Genomic DNA, 18930 nt, shown 5'->3' with positions numbered 1-18930 from the left:
CAAGGGGGAAGCCGGTTTCACTTAACAACCGGGGCTACCAACTTATCCACTGTAGTGATTCACTTTAACAACACAGGCAAGAAAGGTCGTAAAATGGGTTCAAAGCTCACTGAATGAATGTCTCGCTTTAACCACAGAAATTTTTGGCTCCGTTGTGATCGTAAGCCGAGGACTACTTGCAAACAGAGTAACGGAGTTGGAAGGGATCTTGGAGGTCTTCTAGTCCAACCCCCTGCTTGAGCCTGAGATGTTATACTACCCATAACAGTTGCCAATTTGATTCTCTTCCGTGGGCCAGCCACAGGCCCTTTCCCAGGCTGGGCTGAAAAGTTTCCCCCTGCACACTCACCATCCAATGTAGCACTGGCAAAGGTTCTCGTGGGAAGTGGCCTGCTTAATGAGGAGCTCCACCTGGGTGGGCACGTCCAGGGTTTCGTCGTGGGAGAAGTCTCGTCCTTGGCAAGGGACAAACAAGAGGGGGGGGGGTTAGGGAACATGGGCCTTTCTCAGCAAGACAGGCAGTGTAATCACCACAAAGACTAACCAGTAGAACCATTCCATCAAGGTTTTCTGTTCTGACCTAGAACAAGAGCAGGAAGCCAACTCCTGGTCCCAACAAAAACCCCTTTTATTAACTGACTGTGAATTCTGCTCATTCACATCCAGCAAAGTCTTTCAAGGGAGGATTTATAGTCACAGACCTTCTCTGGCTTGGAGAGCTGCCAGGCCGATATCTGCAGAACTTGGCAAGGAGTCTGAGAGAGTCAGGAACCAATGAAGCAAACTAATGGTCTCCTGCAAACTCCACTCCCCTTTTGCTCCTCTTTTATTTCCTCTGGGAGGAGCCATTCATCCTCCACCTGTGGCCTTACTCCCAAGTCGAGCCCTGTTCTTTAGCCGTTCCCTTCATCTGACAACTCTGCGCATGTGCACACTGGAAACAGGCTCCAGCTGTTTGTCTGCCTCACTGATGTCTGACTGAAGGCAGCTGATAAGTGTCAGACAGCCCTGGCCCCCTCTCTGCCTCTGACACAGAGCCTTCCCCAGACTCCAGGACTGGCCCATGTTCCTCCCCAACCTCCGACTCTGCTGCCAGCTCCACTGGCGGGCCCGTAACAGTTTTCTTCCTCTTCTGGATAAGGAGTTTTTACACTTGATGGATGTGAGCACTTAGAATTCAACCTTTGCCATCAAGTCTTGACTGACTCCCTCATTTTCTCTTCTGATCTTTACATCATCATCTAAGTGCACCTATTTCTGGCTTCTCTCCTCCTCCCCACGTTTTTCACTATCATCCTCCTGGACGATAGTTAAAACTTGCAAATTGTTTGTGACAGGAGTCCTGTACAAATGATGCACAGGTTAGTTACTCACCTGTGAGTTTATCCCGGACTCTGTTGATAATCTGAATGGCTTTCTTATTTAGGGCTTCTGGTTTCACAAGGCCATCCCCAACTAAAAGATAGGGGGGAAAAAAGAGGGGGGGGAAGGTGAGCCATAGTTAAATTTGAAGATTCTGAGCTATCCATTTATTTGCATCCTGGGTAGAATCCTTAAAAGTCAGTTTTCTGGATTCTGATTAAAGGGGGAAATGATCCTATCCATAACAGGCTCATCGGTCGAGTTCTGAACACTCCAACCTTGTATATTAACAAAGCAAAGAGGAACCAGAGAATTTTCTTTGAAAGGCAAGACTGGGGGGGTCCTTGACGCTTTTGAATTGTAAGCCAAACAACATGGTTTCTTCTCCTCCTCCTCGTTAGTTGCAAAGTCATGTTCGATCCATTGCGACCCCATGGACAATATTCCTCTAGGCCTTCCTGCCCTCTACCACCTGGAATCCATTTAAGCTCACGCCTACCGCTTCAGTGACTCCATCCAGACACCTCATTCTCTGCCGTCCCCTTCTTCTTTTGCCCTCCATCGTTCCAGTCTGAGGCTCTTCTCCAGTGAGCCTTTCTTCCTTCTCATTAGGTGGCCAAAGGATTTGAGTTTCCTCTTCAGGATCTGGCCTTCTAAAGAGCAGTCAGGGTTGACCTCCTCTAGGACTGACCGGTTTGATCACCTTGCAATCCAGGGGACTCGCAGGAGTCTTCTCCAGCACCAGAGTTCAAAGGCCTCCATTCTTTGGTCCTCAGCCTTCCTTATTGTCCAACTTTCACAGCCATCCATTGCAACTGGGGAAACCATAGCCTTGACTATGCGCCCTTTTGTTGGCAGGGTGATGTCTCTGCTTTTTAACATGCTGTCTAGATTTGCCATAGCTTTCCACCCCAGGAGCAAGTGTCTTAATTTCTTGGCTGCAGTCCCCATCTGCAGTAGTCTTGGAGCCCAGGAAAATAAACTCTGTCACTACCTCCATTTCTTCCCCATCTATTTGCCAGGAATAGAGAGGGCTGGATGCCATGATCTTAGTTTTATTCTTCTTATAACATTAGTTTACTCAAAGAAACTGCAAAAGTAAATTGAGGACAGAATAAGATACTTTTATATGAAAGATGGAATGTGGAACCTGCCACCATGAAATGTTGTGGTGGCCCTTAATGCAGAACAACTTTATAAAGGGGTAATCGAACCCCTCACAAATATGACCATTCATCTTTTTATTAGTAAGTTGTTTTATGTTATACATTTTGAAGCAGAACAATTTTAGAGATGTGTTGTTTGGGATCCATTAAAAATGGATCCCAAACAAGAAAAAAATAGGCCCTCTAACTTACTGAAGGAATGGATAGATTCAGGCACTGTTGTTCCAGCTTTCTTGTGAGCTGTTTCACCCAGTTCCACGCTGTCCAACATTTCTTTAAAAAGGAGGAAAGCGGTTAGATAAAGACAAAATATTCTGCTCCTGAGTTTCCTTGTGTTACATTGAGATGGAATCAAGCAGGCAAAGAGGTATAGGCTGCTTGGGAGAGAGAGAGAGACAGAATTTAGGTATTAGACTCTGTGTTCCAAGATGGTAAAAGACAGGAGGAATTTAGGGCATTTAGGGGGGATTATGAGATGTGGTCTAACCCCAAAGCCTCCATGGGACTCCGAGGGCTGCCCTCCCTTCCCCTTCAACAGAGGGGAAAAGGTCAAGGGGTTTGCAAAGAAATAATGTTCGCTCGTTCGTTGATGCTTCCATCTTGCCGCGGCTTAAGCCAAATTAGAGAAAGGAGAGGGAACTCAAATATTGTGCCCATTCAACACAATGTAGAGAAAAACAGAGGACGCCTTGGTCCCTGCTCACCGACTGACTGGCCAGCAGAGTACGAATCTGTCCGGGTCCGAGATCGCTTATTACCTTTGGTGTTTGCTGCAAAGAAAGAAAGTGGGGTCATTCCAGTTTTCCTTCCCCCCATGCCAGGGGTGGGTTCCTGTCAGTCCTAACCTCTTCTATAGAAGAGGTTCCACAAATCTACAGTGCCGTTTAGAATCTGTTCCAGCTCCCTCCCGCTGCCCGTCCGCACATCATCAAGATGAAGAGCGAGAGGAGGAATTCTGGGAGTTGAAGTCCACAAGTCTTAAAGCTGTCAAGTTTGAACACCCCTGGGGTTTATTTTTCTAAAAGGTTAGGGGTGCAAAGGTCTTGTAACTTGACAGATTTAAGACTTGCATGCTTCAAATGCCAGAGTTCCTGAGCCAACATTTTGGTTGCTAAGCAAGAGCGTTGTTAAGTGAGTTTCACCACATTTTACAAGTTGGCCACGCCCACCCTGATTATGGCTGGCAAGCCACTCCCACCCGGTCACATGGCCGGCAAGCCACTCCCACTCGGTCACATGGTCGGCAAGCCACTCACACAAAGCAGGCAAGTAAAGTCAACGGGGGAAACCAGATTCCCTTAACAACTGTGTGACTAATTTGACAACTGCCATGATTCACTTAACAACAGTGGCAAGAAAGGTTGTAAAAAACCGGGCAAAACTCACTTAATGAATTTCTCACCTAGCAACATCAACTTTGGGCTCAATTGCGGGCGTAAGTTGAGGACTACCTGTCATTAAACAACCACCTAAATTGTCTGTTTCTTTACGTGAACAGGGATTGTTAAGAGGAGGGCCATGTTAGTTCTATGCTAGCCAAAATCAGGTATTGGGTAACACCCTTTTCCAATGGACAGAATTATATTAGAAAGCAGGTGGTTTCCTAAGCTACAGTTCAGACTGGCATCTGACGTAGGGAGCTGCAACTCATAAAAACTAGAATAGAATAGAATACAAAAGAAATAGAATAGAATACAGAATGGAATGGAATGGAATAGAATAGAGAATAGAATAGAATAGGGAATAGAATAGAGAATAGAATAGAGAATAGAATAGAGAATAGAATAGAGAATAGAATAGAAAATAGAGAATAGAATAGAATAGAATAGAATAGAGAATAGAATGGAATGGAATGGAATAGACTAGACTAGAATTCTTTATTGTCCAATTATAATTCGACACACAATATCTTTGGTGCATATGCTATTTTAAAAAATGGGTGAGTCAGGTAACGTAATCAGATTCTTGATTTTTAGACTAATCTGTATTCTAAGCTAATTTTGGGGGTACTGCCTGGGAGAGAGAGGTGGTTCAGGTCTGTTGGGTCCCCCAGCCACTGTCTATTCATTTCCGGCCAACCTACTGTCCATCAGCCTCCAGTTGAGCAAGGGGTCGTATACGAAGGCTTCTAATACGGCCATGACGCTGTCTTTGTGCTCTCGTAAGACTTCCATCACGGTATGGCAGGTGATTCGGTAGTTTCCATCTAAACCTGTGACCTGGGTGGGGGGAAAGAAAAGGTGGGGGAGGGGAATGTCAGTTGAGACATGGTCATGGTTGTCCCAAAGGTGCTTTTTTCAAGAAGCAACTGGACCTTCAGATTTTTCTTTGAAGACGTTTCTATTCTCATCCGAGAAACTGAAACTTCAGAGCTGAAGAAGCTTCTTGAGCCCCCGACCCTCCCGAGCTCCGTTTTCACTGGTAGAGGCATTGTGGGCTGGTCCTTTGCTGTTTTCAGGCTGGCCCCGTGGACCAGATCTAAGCACTCTGCAGGCAGCGTTCATCCCCTGGGCCTTGAGTTTGACACCCCTGTTGTAGGATCTGGCTTACCTCCATGGCGTTGGTCAACATCCGGGTTAGCCTGAAAGGGATCTTCTCAGGGAATTTCTCTCGGGTCATCGCCACCTAAAATCCAGGCAAAGAAAGGCTTCAAAGAAAGGAACAGTGGGTGCTGAAAGGTATCGAAGCCAGGAAGGATTGTGGTTCGGGTTCCTGAGGTTTTCATTTAAGTTGGCCAAACTGATTTCAGGACCATGGTAGTAAGGAGCAAAATGATGGCAGAATAGTTGGTGGAATTGGGTATGTCTAGTTTAATGAAAAGAAGGACTAGGGGAGACATGATAGCAGTCTTCCAATATCTCAGGGGCTGCCCCAAAGAAGAGGGAGTCAAGCTATTCTCCAAAACATTTGAGGGCAGGAGAAGAAGCAATGGGTAGAAACTAATCAAGGAGAGAAGCAACCTAGAACTAAGGAGAAATTTCTGACAGTGAGAACAATTAACCAGTGGAACAACCTGCCTCCAGAAGTTGTGAATGCTCCAACACTGGAAGTTTTAACAAATATGTTGGACAACCATTTATCTGAAGGGGTGTAGGGTTTCCTGCCGAAGCAGGGGATTGGACTAGAAGACCTCCAAGGTCCCTTCCAACTCTTGTTATTCTGTTCTGTTCTGGCTTATCTTTTATTCAATGTCTTTCCTGATCTTCATTCCTCTTCGGGTTCAGCTCATACTTTCCCACAGCAGAAAACCCTGAATTGCCCATATTTAAGTTAACATTAAAAAATTAGGTCTCTCTGTGTGTCATGTCACTTCAGCCCTGAGTGGATACGAAATAAGGAGTTTTTTTTCTTAACTTATCTTAACTGAGTGCTTCGTTTTCTAAAAAGCAAATCTCACCAGCTTACCTCAAAGCAATCTCCAAAGTCGATGTGCAGGATTTTGCCACTCAGTCGGTCCAGCATAAGGTTGGAGGGATGCCTGTTTGAAAGAACCACACTATTTACTGAACAATTTGTGGCAGGAACTCAGACTGTCACATCCTATATCTAACCCCCCAGCCCCCCCCCCCCAACGATTAAATAAAGCATAATTCTGCTCGGCTCAGTTCTTTGATTCCCTTTGTCAGGTACTGAGAATTTAATAGCTGCCAGCTGATGTAAGGTTGTATACTGTAATCTGTAAGCTGATGCAATAAGGATGATATAGCAGTATAGGTATAGCCTATTTAAGACTGGTGGGGTCCATGCAAGTCATTTACCATTTTACGATGTGTCTATATATAGGTGGTCATTAGAGGGTGTTTCTCTCTCTCTCTCTCTCTCTCATGTATCTCATTTTTCTTCTTGCATCCATAGCTGAGTGGTAAGGGATTAACTCTGACACCCAAGTTTCTTTCCAAACTTTAGTTCATATTTATCTATGGGCACTGCATACAATTCAGCAAATTGACCTGCATCACTGTTATGAATTATGATTTATTAATAGGTGATGTTTGTGAACAGAGCAGGGATTGTGAATGCCTTTTTATTCTTTAGGGAAATAGGTTTAGTTCCACTTGCCTGTCGCCAAGACCCAAAATGTAGCCAACCATCGACATCACAGCTAACGAACGAGTGTAATTCGTTCTTCGGTCAAACCACACCTGTCGAAACAAAAAGTGAGTGATTTATGCCCATTTGGGATGTATTTTCTTTTTTCTTTTAGAAAAGAATGTGGAACAGCGGCTCTTTCAGCTCTTAAAACAGATATTTGAAAATGGGAAGTAAAAACAGGGTGGATTGTTTTATTCGTGTGACAATTTATCCAAGTTTTTCTTCCAATCTTGACTGGAAGACCAGAAGCATTTTCAGGGTTTGGGAGAAGGAACAGGAATGGGCCTTAGCTGTACCTCTGAGCTGGGGCTCTTCAGCCACAGAAGCTTGGCCAGGTCATCACCGGCTGTATTGTTGACGGCGTGTTCGAACACTTCCACCTTTTGCATTAGAGTGAGATGATCGTAATCAGGAGCCATCTAAGAACAATCAGATTAACAACATCCATTAGCCGTTGATATCCTTTTTCAGGGAGGAGGAAAAAAAGTTTGGACAGGTAGGAAAGAAATGCAGGAATCATTCTGATACTGGGTGTGGCCGCTGCTCCGGAGAGCAAAACTAACGGTGTATGTTTATGGAGATTCTCGGTCCTCCAGGTCATGGTTGTCCCAAAGGTGCTTTTTCAAGAGGGAACTGGACTGATTGGTTTTTCTTTGAAGACGTTTCGCTTCTCATCCAAGAAAAAGCCACCCTTTTCAAGACTGAAAACTCCACCTTTTGGACACAGAGGTCCACTGGTTTGAAAGAACAGACCACTCTCAACAGATGGGGAGGGATATGACATCCTCTATCTCCAGTCTACCACACAGTCCTTTCAGCAGTTCCAAAAAGGCTCCACATTGATTTGCACCACTCAGGTGACTCTGAGGACACAGATGAACCCTCCAGGTGGCCTCAACGACTCTCTAAAAGGATGCAAATGATCAGCTGTCTGCAAGGAGTGTAAATCCTTCCATACCCTACCATCCAATCAGAGCTGAAGAAGCTTCCTGGATGAGAAGCGAAATGTCTTCATAGAAAAACCATAAAGTTTGGTTGCCTCCTGAAAAAGCAACTTTGGGAGGACAGTGTATGGCTATCAAGCCGTGTCTCCTCAGCCTGAGATTCAGGGACAGAATACATGAGTTGCAAAACTCTGAAGATTGAGCAAGTGGCAGAGCTCACCCTCAGCATGATGCGATGCTCAATGTTGAGCAGGATCTTTTTCTTCTCCCTGTAGTCTCGAATCAGAGCGTGCAGGGTGTCGCAGTGAGGCACCCAGCCTATAAGCCCTGAGTTGGTGGAGAGAGGGATCACCGCATAGCGCTGGATGCTGGGAAAGGAGAAAGGAGGAGAAGAATCCACGTTGTAAAGGCTGGGATTTGTGCTCGCAGACAAATGGGATTTAACAAATGTGCTCACAGACACACATGGAGGCCGAAGTACGCACTGTCCTAGTGAATTTGCACAATCTGTTGGTTTAGATGGAGCAGCCTGTAATCATGGCCGAATTGGGCCTCACACAAAGACCCTGCTGGCATTGGCAACTTCATGCTACTTCTCTCATTCTTAAAATGGGATTGCTAACTATCACAGCATTCAAAAAAAGCATCTAGTAAAGTTATGGCAACTCCACCAAAGTTGCCTCTTCTCTTACAACCCCTCTATATTCCGCTTCTATGTTCCACTGTATCGTTCCCGTTTAATAACTTGCTCAACAGCTCCAGGTGCCAACGCCACCCATCCCATGTGTTCCCATTAGTAGGCCAGGGTCAAATTACTGGTTCAGAAAATCAAATTCTGATTGGCACATTGGCAGGGATCATGCCATAAGTTTTAGTTAATGGAATTCTTCTGCTTCATTGACTCCATTTGCAATGTTATGTCCCTAAGTAGGAAGCACAACTAACCCCTTGAATAATAAGCACCCCTAGCATTGGGGTGGTCAAGGCTGGCATTAAAGCCAAACATATTGGTGATGAAACTGTATTCATGTCATCACAAACAATGACAGATACTTGTTGCCCTTTATCTTCATTTTAGTTTATGTTTTACCGTATTTTTCAGAGTATAAGACGCACCTCCCCCCCCGAAAAGAGAGTGAAAATTTAGGTGTGTAGCCCCACCCACCCACCGTCCCCCACCCTTTGGCCTCTGCCTCCCAACAATTTACCTCCTTGCAGCAAAGGGAGAAAATGGGGCTTGCAGAGGCTGCAATAGGCTATGGCAATCCCTGCCGCCTGAAACAGCTGATGATTGGGAGGCCCCTGCTGAAATTGAAAGTGAAACTTGCTGTTTGCTGCACAAGGTAAATTGCTGGGAGGCAGAGGCAAAAAAAATTTCTTGTGCTGATCACACTGTTTGCTTTTTGCTGCAAGGAGGTAAGTCAATAACTGTAAATGCCTATAGAATGTTCAAATTATTAGACTTATTTTTTTAAAGACATCAATCTTCTAGACAACTTAACAAAATGAAGAAGCTTTTAAAATAAATGCTTGATCTGAAGAGGCCCAGTGCTATTGTATCTTCTTTTAAATAGCAGAGAATAACGTATACTTCCAGAAAGCCACATCAATTTTAACAGCATTTGACCAAGTAGAGTCTGAAAATGTAACACCACAGTGTACATCCTCTGTACTGTTTGCTGTTCGTTGCAAGGAGGAAAACTGCTGGGAGGCAGATCTCCCCCGCCCTTGTTTTCCTCCCCAAAAGCTAGGTGCGTCTTATACTTCGGAGCGTCTTATACTCCGAAAAATATGGTAGTTTATTACTTTCAGGGCTGAGACTGATGCATTTCTAGTTTCTAGAACTAGAATAATTAGTTGTTGACTTTCACCCATCTTTTTAGCAAGCCATCTATGCTGGCTGGGATGAAGGCAGGTGAGGCACCTGAGGTTTTTACGGAGGGAAGTGGGGTCGTTGGCGAGGAGAGTGTTCACAAGGCCGAAGAGCTGCATCACTCTTTCATCCTGGCGAAGATCCTCGTGTCCTTTCAGAAGAAACACAAACTCGTGTCCGTTGCTTCCTGTGGAAAAGGAAAAGACACTCTTGAGGTGTGTAAAACTGATGAAACCAAGAAAGAACTTGTCTCCGAGGCAAATTAGAAGGGGTAGCATTATGTTGCTTTAGTGGCACAGTGGTTAGAACGCAGTACTGCAGGCTATTTCTGCTGACTGCCGGCTGCCAGCAATTTGAGTCTCACCGGCTCAAGGTTGACTCAAACTTTCATCAATAAAATGAGGATCCAGATTGTTGGGGGCAATAGGCTGACACTGTAAACCACTTGAGAGAGGGCTGTAAAGCACTATGAAGTGGTATATAAGTCTAAGCGCTATTGTCATTGGTTAAATTCCTACAGTCAAATAATAAGCACACACTGCCCTTGTTAATTATGAACAAGGCAAAATGTACTAGAATAAAACAAAATCTCATAGGCCAAACATTCGCTGATCCTTCCCGAGCTTCTTCAATTGTCACTACTCCCATTAATTTAACACTTCCCCTTTCTTAGCCTGGATGCATTTTATTGCTTGACTGATTTGCCTCCTTAAAGGCATCTGCTCGTGAACTGGACAGCTACAAGAAATTGATTTGTTCTGCATCCTGAGAGGTACATGAATGGGATATGGCTGCCCAAGGAATCATTGCATCGGCTTGCTCTTCCTGAACGCAATGTCTTTTTAATTGGATGCCGTTCTGTAAGAGGGAGCCGGCAATGGATACATCTGGAATCGGGCAACTCGGTCGTGGCTGAGAGAAACCAAGCAAAGTCGGAGGCCCCTGAGAAGCCCCCAAAGCTTCCTTGCTTGTCAGAGCCAATTTCTCACCCATTAAGGTCAACTTCCTCGGCCTCTGTTTGGAGGTGATGACTTGCAGGGAGGGCGCGATGGACTGAATGCGGATGATCTGCTGATTCGGGTCGTACGTCCCCGGGACGGCCAGCTCCAAATCGCGGCACATCAGGAGTTTGGGGGAAACGTACTGAAGCTCCAAGGAAGTCAACTGTTGTTGGCAAGATGGGAAGCAAGCAAAGGAAGCTGGTTAGGACATGTTCTGAAGGACAGATGGGGGAAAAAAATCCCCACAGAAAATGAGGATCCTCTCTCCCCAGACCTGAGGCAGCTGCTTGGAGATGCGCCGGAAGACGTGATAATACAGATCCCAAGCCTGGGTGAGATCCTTGACGTTTCCTGATTTCATATATTTCCGGCACCATTCCTGGGCCTCCATCAGATCTCTGCCGTAAGCCTGCAGGAAAGGAAAGAGTTGCTTTGGGCTTGTAGGCAGATCGTGTGGATCAGACCTTCAGGTTTCTAGGTCCTATCATATCTCAAGACTTAAAATGGACACCTAACATCAAAAACATCATCAAAAAAGCACAGCAAAGAATGTTCTTTCTGCGCCAACTCTGAAAGTTCAAACTGCCCAAAGAGCTGCTGATTCAGTTCTACAGAGGAATCATTGATTCTGTCATCTGCACCTCCGTAACTCTCTGGTTTGGCTCTGCAACCCAACAAGACAGTCACAGACTTCAGAGGAGAATCAGAACTGCAGAAAAAACAATGGCTACCAACGTGCCTTCCATCGAGGACCTGTATACTCTGTACGAGTCAAGAGGGTTGTGAAAATATTTACAGACCCCTCACACCGTAGACATAAATTGTTTCAACTCCTATCCTCAAAACGACGCTATAGAGCACTGTACACCAGAACAATTAGACACAAGAACAGTTTTTTCCCCTAATGCCATCACTCTGCTAAACAAATAATTCTCACAACACTGCCAAACTATTTACTAAGACTGCATTACTATTATTCTTCTCATCCTTCCTATTACCTACCTCCTCCCACTTATGACTATAACCATATTGCTTGTATCTCTATGATTTATATGAATTTGTTTCCTACTATGATTTAATTGCTTATTTAGTAACCTACGACTATCGCTAAGTGTTGTATGTATCTTATGAGTCTTGATGAATGTATTTTTTTTCTTTTTATGTACACTGAGAGTATATGCACCAAAGACAGATTCCTTGTGTATCCAACCACACTTGGCCAATAAAAAATTCTCTTATATTCTATTCTATTACAACTTCTGGAGGCAAGCTGTTCCACTGATTAATTGTTTTAGGAAATTTCTCCTTAGTTCTAGGTTGCTTTTCTCTTTGATTAGTTTCCATCCATTGCTTCTTGCCCTGCCCTCAGGTGCTTTGGAGAATAGCTTGATTGGCTCTTCTTTGTGGCAGCCCTTCAAATATTGGAAGACTGCTTCATGTCACCCCACTCCTTCTTGTCACCGAACTAGACATACCTAGTTCCAGCAACCGTTCTTTATGTTTTAGCCTCCAGTCCCCTAATCATCTTTGTTGCATAATTCATTATGTCAGATGGAGGCTGTTCCTTTAGGCCAGTATTCCGATCTCTTTTTTTATGGGTAAGCCTGCAATGTGATTTGTTTCTCTCTTTCATTGCTACCTGATTGAAGGAGGTTTCCTTGAGCGTCTGAGGCCCACGCTCCATCATGGCATGCAGCGGCTCGAGCACTTCGAACATCCCCTTCACGTTCCTCTCCCCGAAATAGAGGCGAGATGCTTCCTCCAGCCCTTCGTGCCACATCTCGTGCCACAGGATGGCCACGCGGATCAGCTCTTCGCTTACCTGGTAGTAGAAAAGAGGAAAGGCCCCCCGGGAGAGGTTAAAAGGCAAAGGGGGGGAGGGTTTTGCTGGCATTCAACTGCATGGGAGGCTCAGTCACTTCACTGAAACGTGTTCTATGTTCTCCACCCCACCCTGCTGGGATGAACAAGGCCAGGTTGAAGGAAAAACTACCCTCTCAGCAGTGGAAGATTGGCATCTCAAACCTACACCAATTGGGAAAACACATCCTCTTGATATGAACAAGGGACATTCTACCATATGTGGTGGACCTGCCTAAAAACTAAGAAATATTGGATGAAAATTTAAAAATGGTTAGAAGAAATTACGGAACAAAAAATAGTGATGAAACCAGAACTGTTTCTACTAGGGATTATGAAGGGAAACCTAAGCAAAGAAATTCAATATATCATACTCCATATAATAACCGCAGCCAGAATTACTTTTGCTCAGAATTGGAAACAAGAAAACATTCCTTCGAACACAATGATAATAAAAAAGGTGTTCGACTATGCAAAAAAGAATAAATTAACCATGGAATTAAAAGATAGAGAGGAAATAATTGGCTAGAAACTAGATACATAATTAATACATAAAGAGTACCTAGGAACATTAGTAAAGTGAAAAACTGTATATAAGTTAAAGGTATTACCGTATTTTTTGGAGTATAAGCCCCAACTCTTTCCCTCAAAAAAGAGGCTGAAAATCTGTGTGCGTCTTATACACACGTCTTAAAAAATACACAGCATTTTTTGTCTCACGAAACCCTACCTCTTCACTAAAATGGCCATGCATAGCCCTTAGGAAGCTTCCAGAGTGCTCCTGGGGGTTGGGGAGGGCAGAAATGAGCGAAAAATGGGCTGTTTTTGGGAGGTCTACAGAGTACAAAAACTTTTTTTTTTAAAATTTGCCTCTTCAAATCTGTGGTGCATCTTATTCTCTGGTGCGTCTTATACTCCGAAAAATATGGTGTACGTACGTACGTACGTACGTACACACACACACACACGTAATGTATAACATGTAATGTATAAAAGACCATAAAACTGTCTGTTCAATCAAGAGCAAACTTTCTGCCTAGAGTTTGTATAGCAGAAACAGCTATAGCCGCAACCTTAGAGATCTAACCCAGACTGACTGCTAGAAGGAGTCACACAACTGTTCTCAGGGGACGCATAAAGCTGCTTCTTACACAATTCAAGCAATTACACAATTCTGTAACAAAAGGGCCTTTAGCAAGCTCCCTTTCCCATTTTTTGTCTTAGCATCAGCAGAGAGTATGCACAGAGGCAAGAGAGCTTACGACAGACTGGCAGTTTCCTCCGATTTTAGGAAAAGATCTCATTCTCTGCCCAAGCTTGCTTTAAGTGGACTTTAGGGAGCCAGTATATAGTAGTTACAATTCGGAGGAGGGGCAACAGCTTGGAAGAGATTATCCAAATAAGGATTATAAAAGTTAATAAACCAGAGCAGAACCATATGTACCAGGAACTGAAAGCTAAGAGGAGAAACTGTTTTTTTTATTTAAATATGAAACTTTTTGAAAATCCACTCTTTCAGAGCCCTGATCGAATTTCTTTCAAACTGTGCGTACTATAAATAAGCATGCACAAAAAAATAAATAAGCCTCAGTGTTTGTAAAACTGAATAATAAAAAGGAGCAGCATTTCCACAAAGGCAAAGCTAGTAATTGGGAGTGAACTGGGAAAGTAAGTTAATTGAAATGATATACCGTATTTTTCAGAATATAAGACGCATCTTTTTCCCTCAAAAAAGAGGCTGAAAATCTGGGTGCATCTTATACACTGAATACAGCATTTTTGGCCTCCCGAAACCCCGCCCCTCTCACCAAAATGGCCGTGCATAGCCTTTAGGCGGCTTCCAGAATGCTCCTGGGGGCTGGGGAGGGCAGAAATGAGCGAAAAACGGGCCATTTTCTGCTCAATTCCCCCCTCCCCGGCGCCAGGAGTACTCTAGAAGCCTCCTAAAGGCTATGCATGTCCTTTTTTTGAAGAAAAAAAAACGGGCCCATTTTCGTGAAAAATTGACCATTTTGAGGAGGTTTGCAGAGTGCAAAAACGTTTTCTTTATAATTTGCCTCTTCAAAACTTTTGTGTGTCTTATACTCCAGTGCATCTTATACTCCGAAAAATACTGTAAATCGACGAAAATCAGTGTGAGGGCATAAAAGAATGAACCAGTTCATTTCCTGTGGTTTTGCATGTGGGAAAAACATGGCAGGACGCGGTATATATATTACTGACCATCATGGCTTGCTGGACGAGCGTGTTGCTGTGTTCGCACATATTTTTCAATATCTTGTTAGCAGCATTGTGCCGGGCTGTCGTCGTTGACTTTGAGGCAACTGTCAGTGGATAGATCAGAGCCTATAGGAAGGACAAGAAAAAAGGAGCAATTCATCAAAGTTTGGAGTTTGATAGGTGGTGTGTATCTGTGTGAAGACTCTGTGTTTCTCACCTGGGGATGGTACCTTCCAATGTCAGTGAGCAGCTGGTAAATGAGCCGTCCCACCAAAGGCCGAGGTGTGTCAATTCTTGCAATCAGCTGTGGGATCACCTGATTTTTCAGGGGAGCAAAAAAAAAAAAAAAAAGGAGAGATAAGAATATAGAATAACAGAGTTGGAAGGGACCTTGGAAGTCTTCTGTCCAACCCCCTGCTTAGGCAGGAGGAAACCATATACCACTTCAGACAAATGGATATCCAACATCTTAAAAATGTCCAGTGTTGGAGCATTCACAATTTCTGGAGGCAAGTTGTTCCACTGATAAATTGTCCTCACTTTCAGGAAATTTCTCCTTAGTTCTAAGTCGCTTCCCTCCTTGATTGGTTTCCACCCATTGCTTCTTGTTCTACCCTTAGATGCTTTGGATAATAGTTTGACTCCCTCTTCTTTGGGGCAGCCCCTGAGATATTGGAAGACAGTTATCATGTCTCTCCTAGTCCATCTTCCTGCAATCATTCTTCATATATTTTAGCCTCCAGTCCCCTCATCATCTTTGTTGCTCTTCTCTGCACTCTTTCTAGAGTCTCCACATCTTTTTTATATCGTGGCAACCAGTTAAAGAGAGGGGAGATTATTCTTTCCCTTCTTAAAGCTGTATAACCAGGCAGCTGCCACTCAACAAATTCTACTATCCCCCGCAGGAGGCAGAGCTTCCTATCTCAAAATCCAGAGCTCCATGTCAGAACTAGGCTGTTCGCTGGAGAACAGTCCCTGCCAAAGAAATGACCAAAATACACAAGAAGGAGAAAGAATATTTTGCTGACATCACATATCAGCAGGTGCCCATATGGAAGGGGGAATGCTGGCTGGAGAATTCTGGGAGTTGAAGTCCACCCAAGTTGAGAAACACTCACTTAAGAGTAAGACAGGTGGTTCACACTTTCGCACCAGTCCCTTACCTGGAGCCAGGTGTCGATCTGGATGGCCTTGACCCCTTCCACCAAGGCTTCATTGACTTCTGGCCAGTGGCCGTAGTCAAACCACAACGTAAGAACCCTGGAGAAAGAGAAAACAATTCAACGAGTTCCGTTTTCTTCCTTAGATAAGCACACAAGGAGGGGGGGGGAGTAAGGCACTTTGCCCTTGGGCTTACCCTCCCGTTACCCCATTCCAAAAAATGATGATTAAAAGGTTTCAAATCAAAGGGCACCTGAGCGTATCCTGCAGGTTGTTTCCCCGGGACAAAGAGATGGATCGGAAGAAGCCCTGAACTGCCGGCACGGTGTACATCAGGAGGGTTTTCGACAAGTCCTGTCGGGAAGAGAGAAGGAGGGATGAGTCTCCCCCCCAAGGAAGGGGGAATTGAGGATTTCTCTGACAGACACACACACCCCCGGGAGCAGCCTGACCTCTGTGACCTTCTTCTGCACGGGAGAAGGGGCAGGGCTGTTCTCAGCGCTCTCGGCCTCGCTTTCGCTGTTGCTGCCTTCCGTGTTGGCGCTGGTGATGCTGGTCCCGCTGGCATGGCGCAGCTTCTTCTTCTCGTCCCGGGCCTGGTTCTGGAGCTTGTAGTGCAGGACCGCCTCAAAGTTCATCACTGCCCAGGCATGCCAAGCCTGGAAAGAGAAGAGGCACCTCTGGCATGATTTGGCTGTCCCTGGAGGGCAGTGACTGAGACACCAGTTCAGTCCTTGAGCTATTTCTTCACCTGGTAGGTTCCACAGCTCGTTTTCCCCAGAAGCAAAACTTATATGGACTTATCTCCTCCCCCCTTCTCCAATTTTTTCTTAACTCTTTCAAGGACAATGATGCAATCTGGCTTTTCCTGATCAACGCCTCCGTTCCCCCCCCCCTTTAGCTTTTCTCTCAAACCTACATTTGTTCCCTTTGAAACTTAACTACAGAGGCCACACCTGCTTTCCTAAAAGTTGTATACCGCTTAGCCAGGATCCAATCTGGGTCGGTCACTGGGACCGGAGATTTTGTTTGTCTTCTGAGCTTTTGGACTCATGCTGGAGCCCATTTTCAGGGAGCCGTGGTGGCGCAGTGGTTAGAGTGCAGTACTGCCGGCTACTTCTGCTGACTGCCGGCTGCCTGCAATTTGGCAGTTCAAATCTCACTGGTTCAAGGTTGACTCAGCCTTCCATCCTTTTGAAGTCGGTAAAATGAGGACCCAGATTGTTGTGGGAAGAGTCTGGCTCTGTAAACCGCTTAGAGAGGGCTGGAAAGCACTGTGAAGTGGTATATAAGTCTAAGAGCTATTGCTAACTTCTGTTTGGTTTGGAAGACAAAACCTCTGGTCCTGGTGACCGACTCAAATTGCATCCTACAACATTATTCTGGGACGCATGTATTGGCTTTCGCTTTTTATGTAGGCTGTGTCAAATTTTTCAACTTTCCACTTTAGAGACATTAGGGGTACTCAAAAGTTGTGACATGCCTTGGGGACTGTAAATATATTTTGGTTACTTTAATATCATTTAGATGTGCTTGGTAAGTAACTACGTACATAAGTATCATAACTTTTTCATATTTGGTTTGTTTCACTTTGCCAACTGGCAGTCCTCCAACACCAATTCCAGTTGCACCGTTAACAATCCAAATAAAAATGGGGATGTGGCTTCTTCATGTCAGCCTTTGACTCCCTTCCTTCAGCACTGCCATGGTTTTACCTCCAGAGTTTCAGACCAGAGTGAGTCCTTCTTGGTGAGACAACCTGGTTCCTGGTTTCTTATGCCGGCGGCACACGAGTGCCGGTACTAAAAGCCACCGAGGGACCTACCGTATTTTTCAGAGTATAAGACGCACCAAAAGTTTGAGGAGGCAAATTAAAATAAAAAGTTTTTGCACTCTGCAGACCTCCCAAAAACGACTCATTTTTCATGAAAACGGGCCCGTTGTGTGTGTGTGTGTTTTAAGGGCATGAATAGCCTTTAGGAGGCTTGTACAGTGCTCCTGGGGGGTGGGGAGGGCAAAAATGAGCAAAAAACACCCAGTTTTTTACAAAAATGGCTCTGTCCTTTTTTTTTTTTTAAATGGCATGAATAGTCTTTAGGAGGCTTGTAGAGTGCTCCTGGGCCCATTTTCGCTCATTTCTGCCCTCCCCAGCTCCCAGGAGCACTCTGAAAACCTCCTAAAGGCTATGCATGGCCATTTTGGTGAAGGGGGAGGATTTTTTGGAGGCAAAAAAAAATGCTGTATTCAGTGTATAAGACACACCCAGATTTTCAGCCTCTTTTTTGAGGGAAAAAGGTGCGCCATACTTCGAAAAATACAGTACCTCTGACCTGACCTCTCCCTTGACTTACTTTGTACCAATTGCGGTCATGCTCCGTAGAGGCGCTGTAGTACTGCAGGACCTTGGGAATGGTGCTCTCATTGATGCCTTGCAGGTTCAGCTGCCACTCTCCCAGTTTCAGGAAACACCTGAGAACAGGACAAAGAAATCTGGTTTACCAGGAGGAGGAGGAGGAGGAGGAGGTGGTTATCAAATCTGAGATGTGGAGCAAGTTTCTCCACATCTTCTGATTGTGCACTATTTCTTTAAGTTTTTCTATGCTGTGTCTGGTGTCAGCTTTGATAGTGTCCAACCACCACGTCCTTTGACAGCTTGGTTTCCTTTTACCATTAACTCTTCCAAACCTAATTGCTTCTTTCTCCAGTGAATTCCCCCGAATCATCATTATCCTCTTTTAATGGCCCCCTGATTCCTTGTGGGGTGGAGTCTGGGCAACTGAATGGAGCCGAATCTTTACTGGCCGGATGCCCTTCGTGTTGCCATTGCGGAGTTTTTTTCCTTTTCAGCAGATATATTCTCAGTGTGCCCAGAGAGAGAAATATCTGCCTCTGCCTAGGATTGACCTCACAGCCTCCTGATTGTGAGGCAAGAGGTCTACCTCTAGGCCACCGCACCACTCAAATGAATTCTGGATCCTGGCTGATCAGCCAGAACGAGGCCACTGTCCACCTCTGGGGGATGTAACTGCATCAGGGCCCAGGAAGGAAACTCACAAAGCAGAAATGTCTTCTTAGGGAGTCCAAGTACATTTTGCCTACTGACCCACTGTTTCTAGAGAGGTCCCTGGTGCAAACTCAGATACTAGCTACTTAAAGAGATATTTACAATACTTCTTGCAACAATCTTATTCTGGTTTATTGGAACCAGACATTGGTCCTGTATACCAAAGATATGAACAGATAAACTTTTA

At 44.8% G+C, this 18930-nt stretch overlaps 1 protein-coding gene across 2 annotated transcripts in view; it reads right to left on the bottom strand.

The window, feature by feature from the left end:
- The window catches only part of MTOR (mechanistic target of rapamycin kinase), an 82794-nt gene that overhangs the window by 1663 nt on the left and 62201 nt on the right, over positions 1–18930 (bottom strand). The window contains exons 39-58 of one of the 2 annotated variants that reach the window (XM_032231592.1): positions 18031–18148; positions 16132–16338; positions 15933–16033; positions 15682–15778; positions 14736–14834; positions 14522–14644; positions 12078–12260; positions 10713–10847; positions 10427–10601; positions 9489–9624; positions 7785–7932; positions 6917–7039; positions 6588–6670; positions 5934–6006; positions 5079–5153; positions 4612–4747; positions 3233–3298; positions 2721–2801; positions 1375–1455; positions 350–455 (exon numbers count right to left, since the gene is read on the bottom strand). In XM_032231592.1, the coding sequence (XP_032087483.1) occupies positions 350–455; positions 1375–1455; positions 2721–2801; positions 3233–3298; positions 4612–4747; positions 5079–5153; positions 5934–6006; positions 6588–6670; positions 6917–7039; positions 7785–7932; positions 9489–9624; positions 10427–10601; positions 10713–10847; positions 12078–12260; positions 14522–14644; positions 14736–14834; positions 15682–15778; positions 15933–16033; positions 16132–16338; positions 18031–18148 (2346 nt within the window). The other variant, XM_032231593.1, reaches the window with a different exon arrangement.

This window comes from Thamnophis elegans, chromosome 15 (assembly GCF_009769535.1).
Source record: "Thamnophis elegans isolate rThaEle1 chromosome 15, rThaEle1.pri, whole genome shotgun sequence".
Lineage (NCBI taxonomy): Eukaryota > Metazoa > Chordata > Lepidosauria > Squamata > Colubridae > Thamnophis > Thamnophis elegans.
The sequence above is the reverse complement of the archived record's forward strand: the minus strand, read 5'-3'. Positions and strand labels throughout refer to the sequence as shown.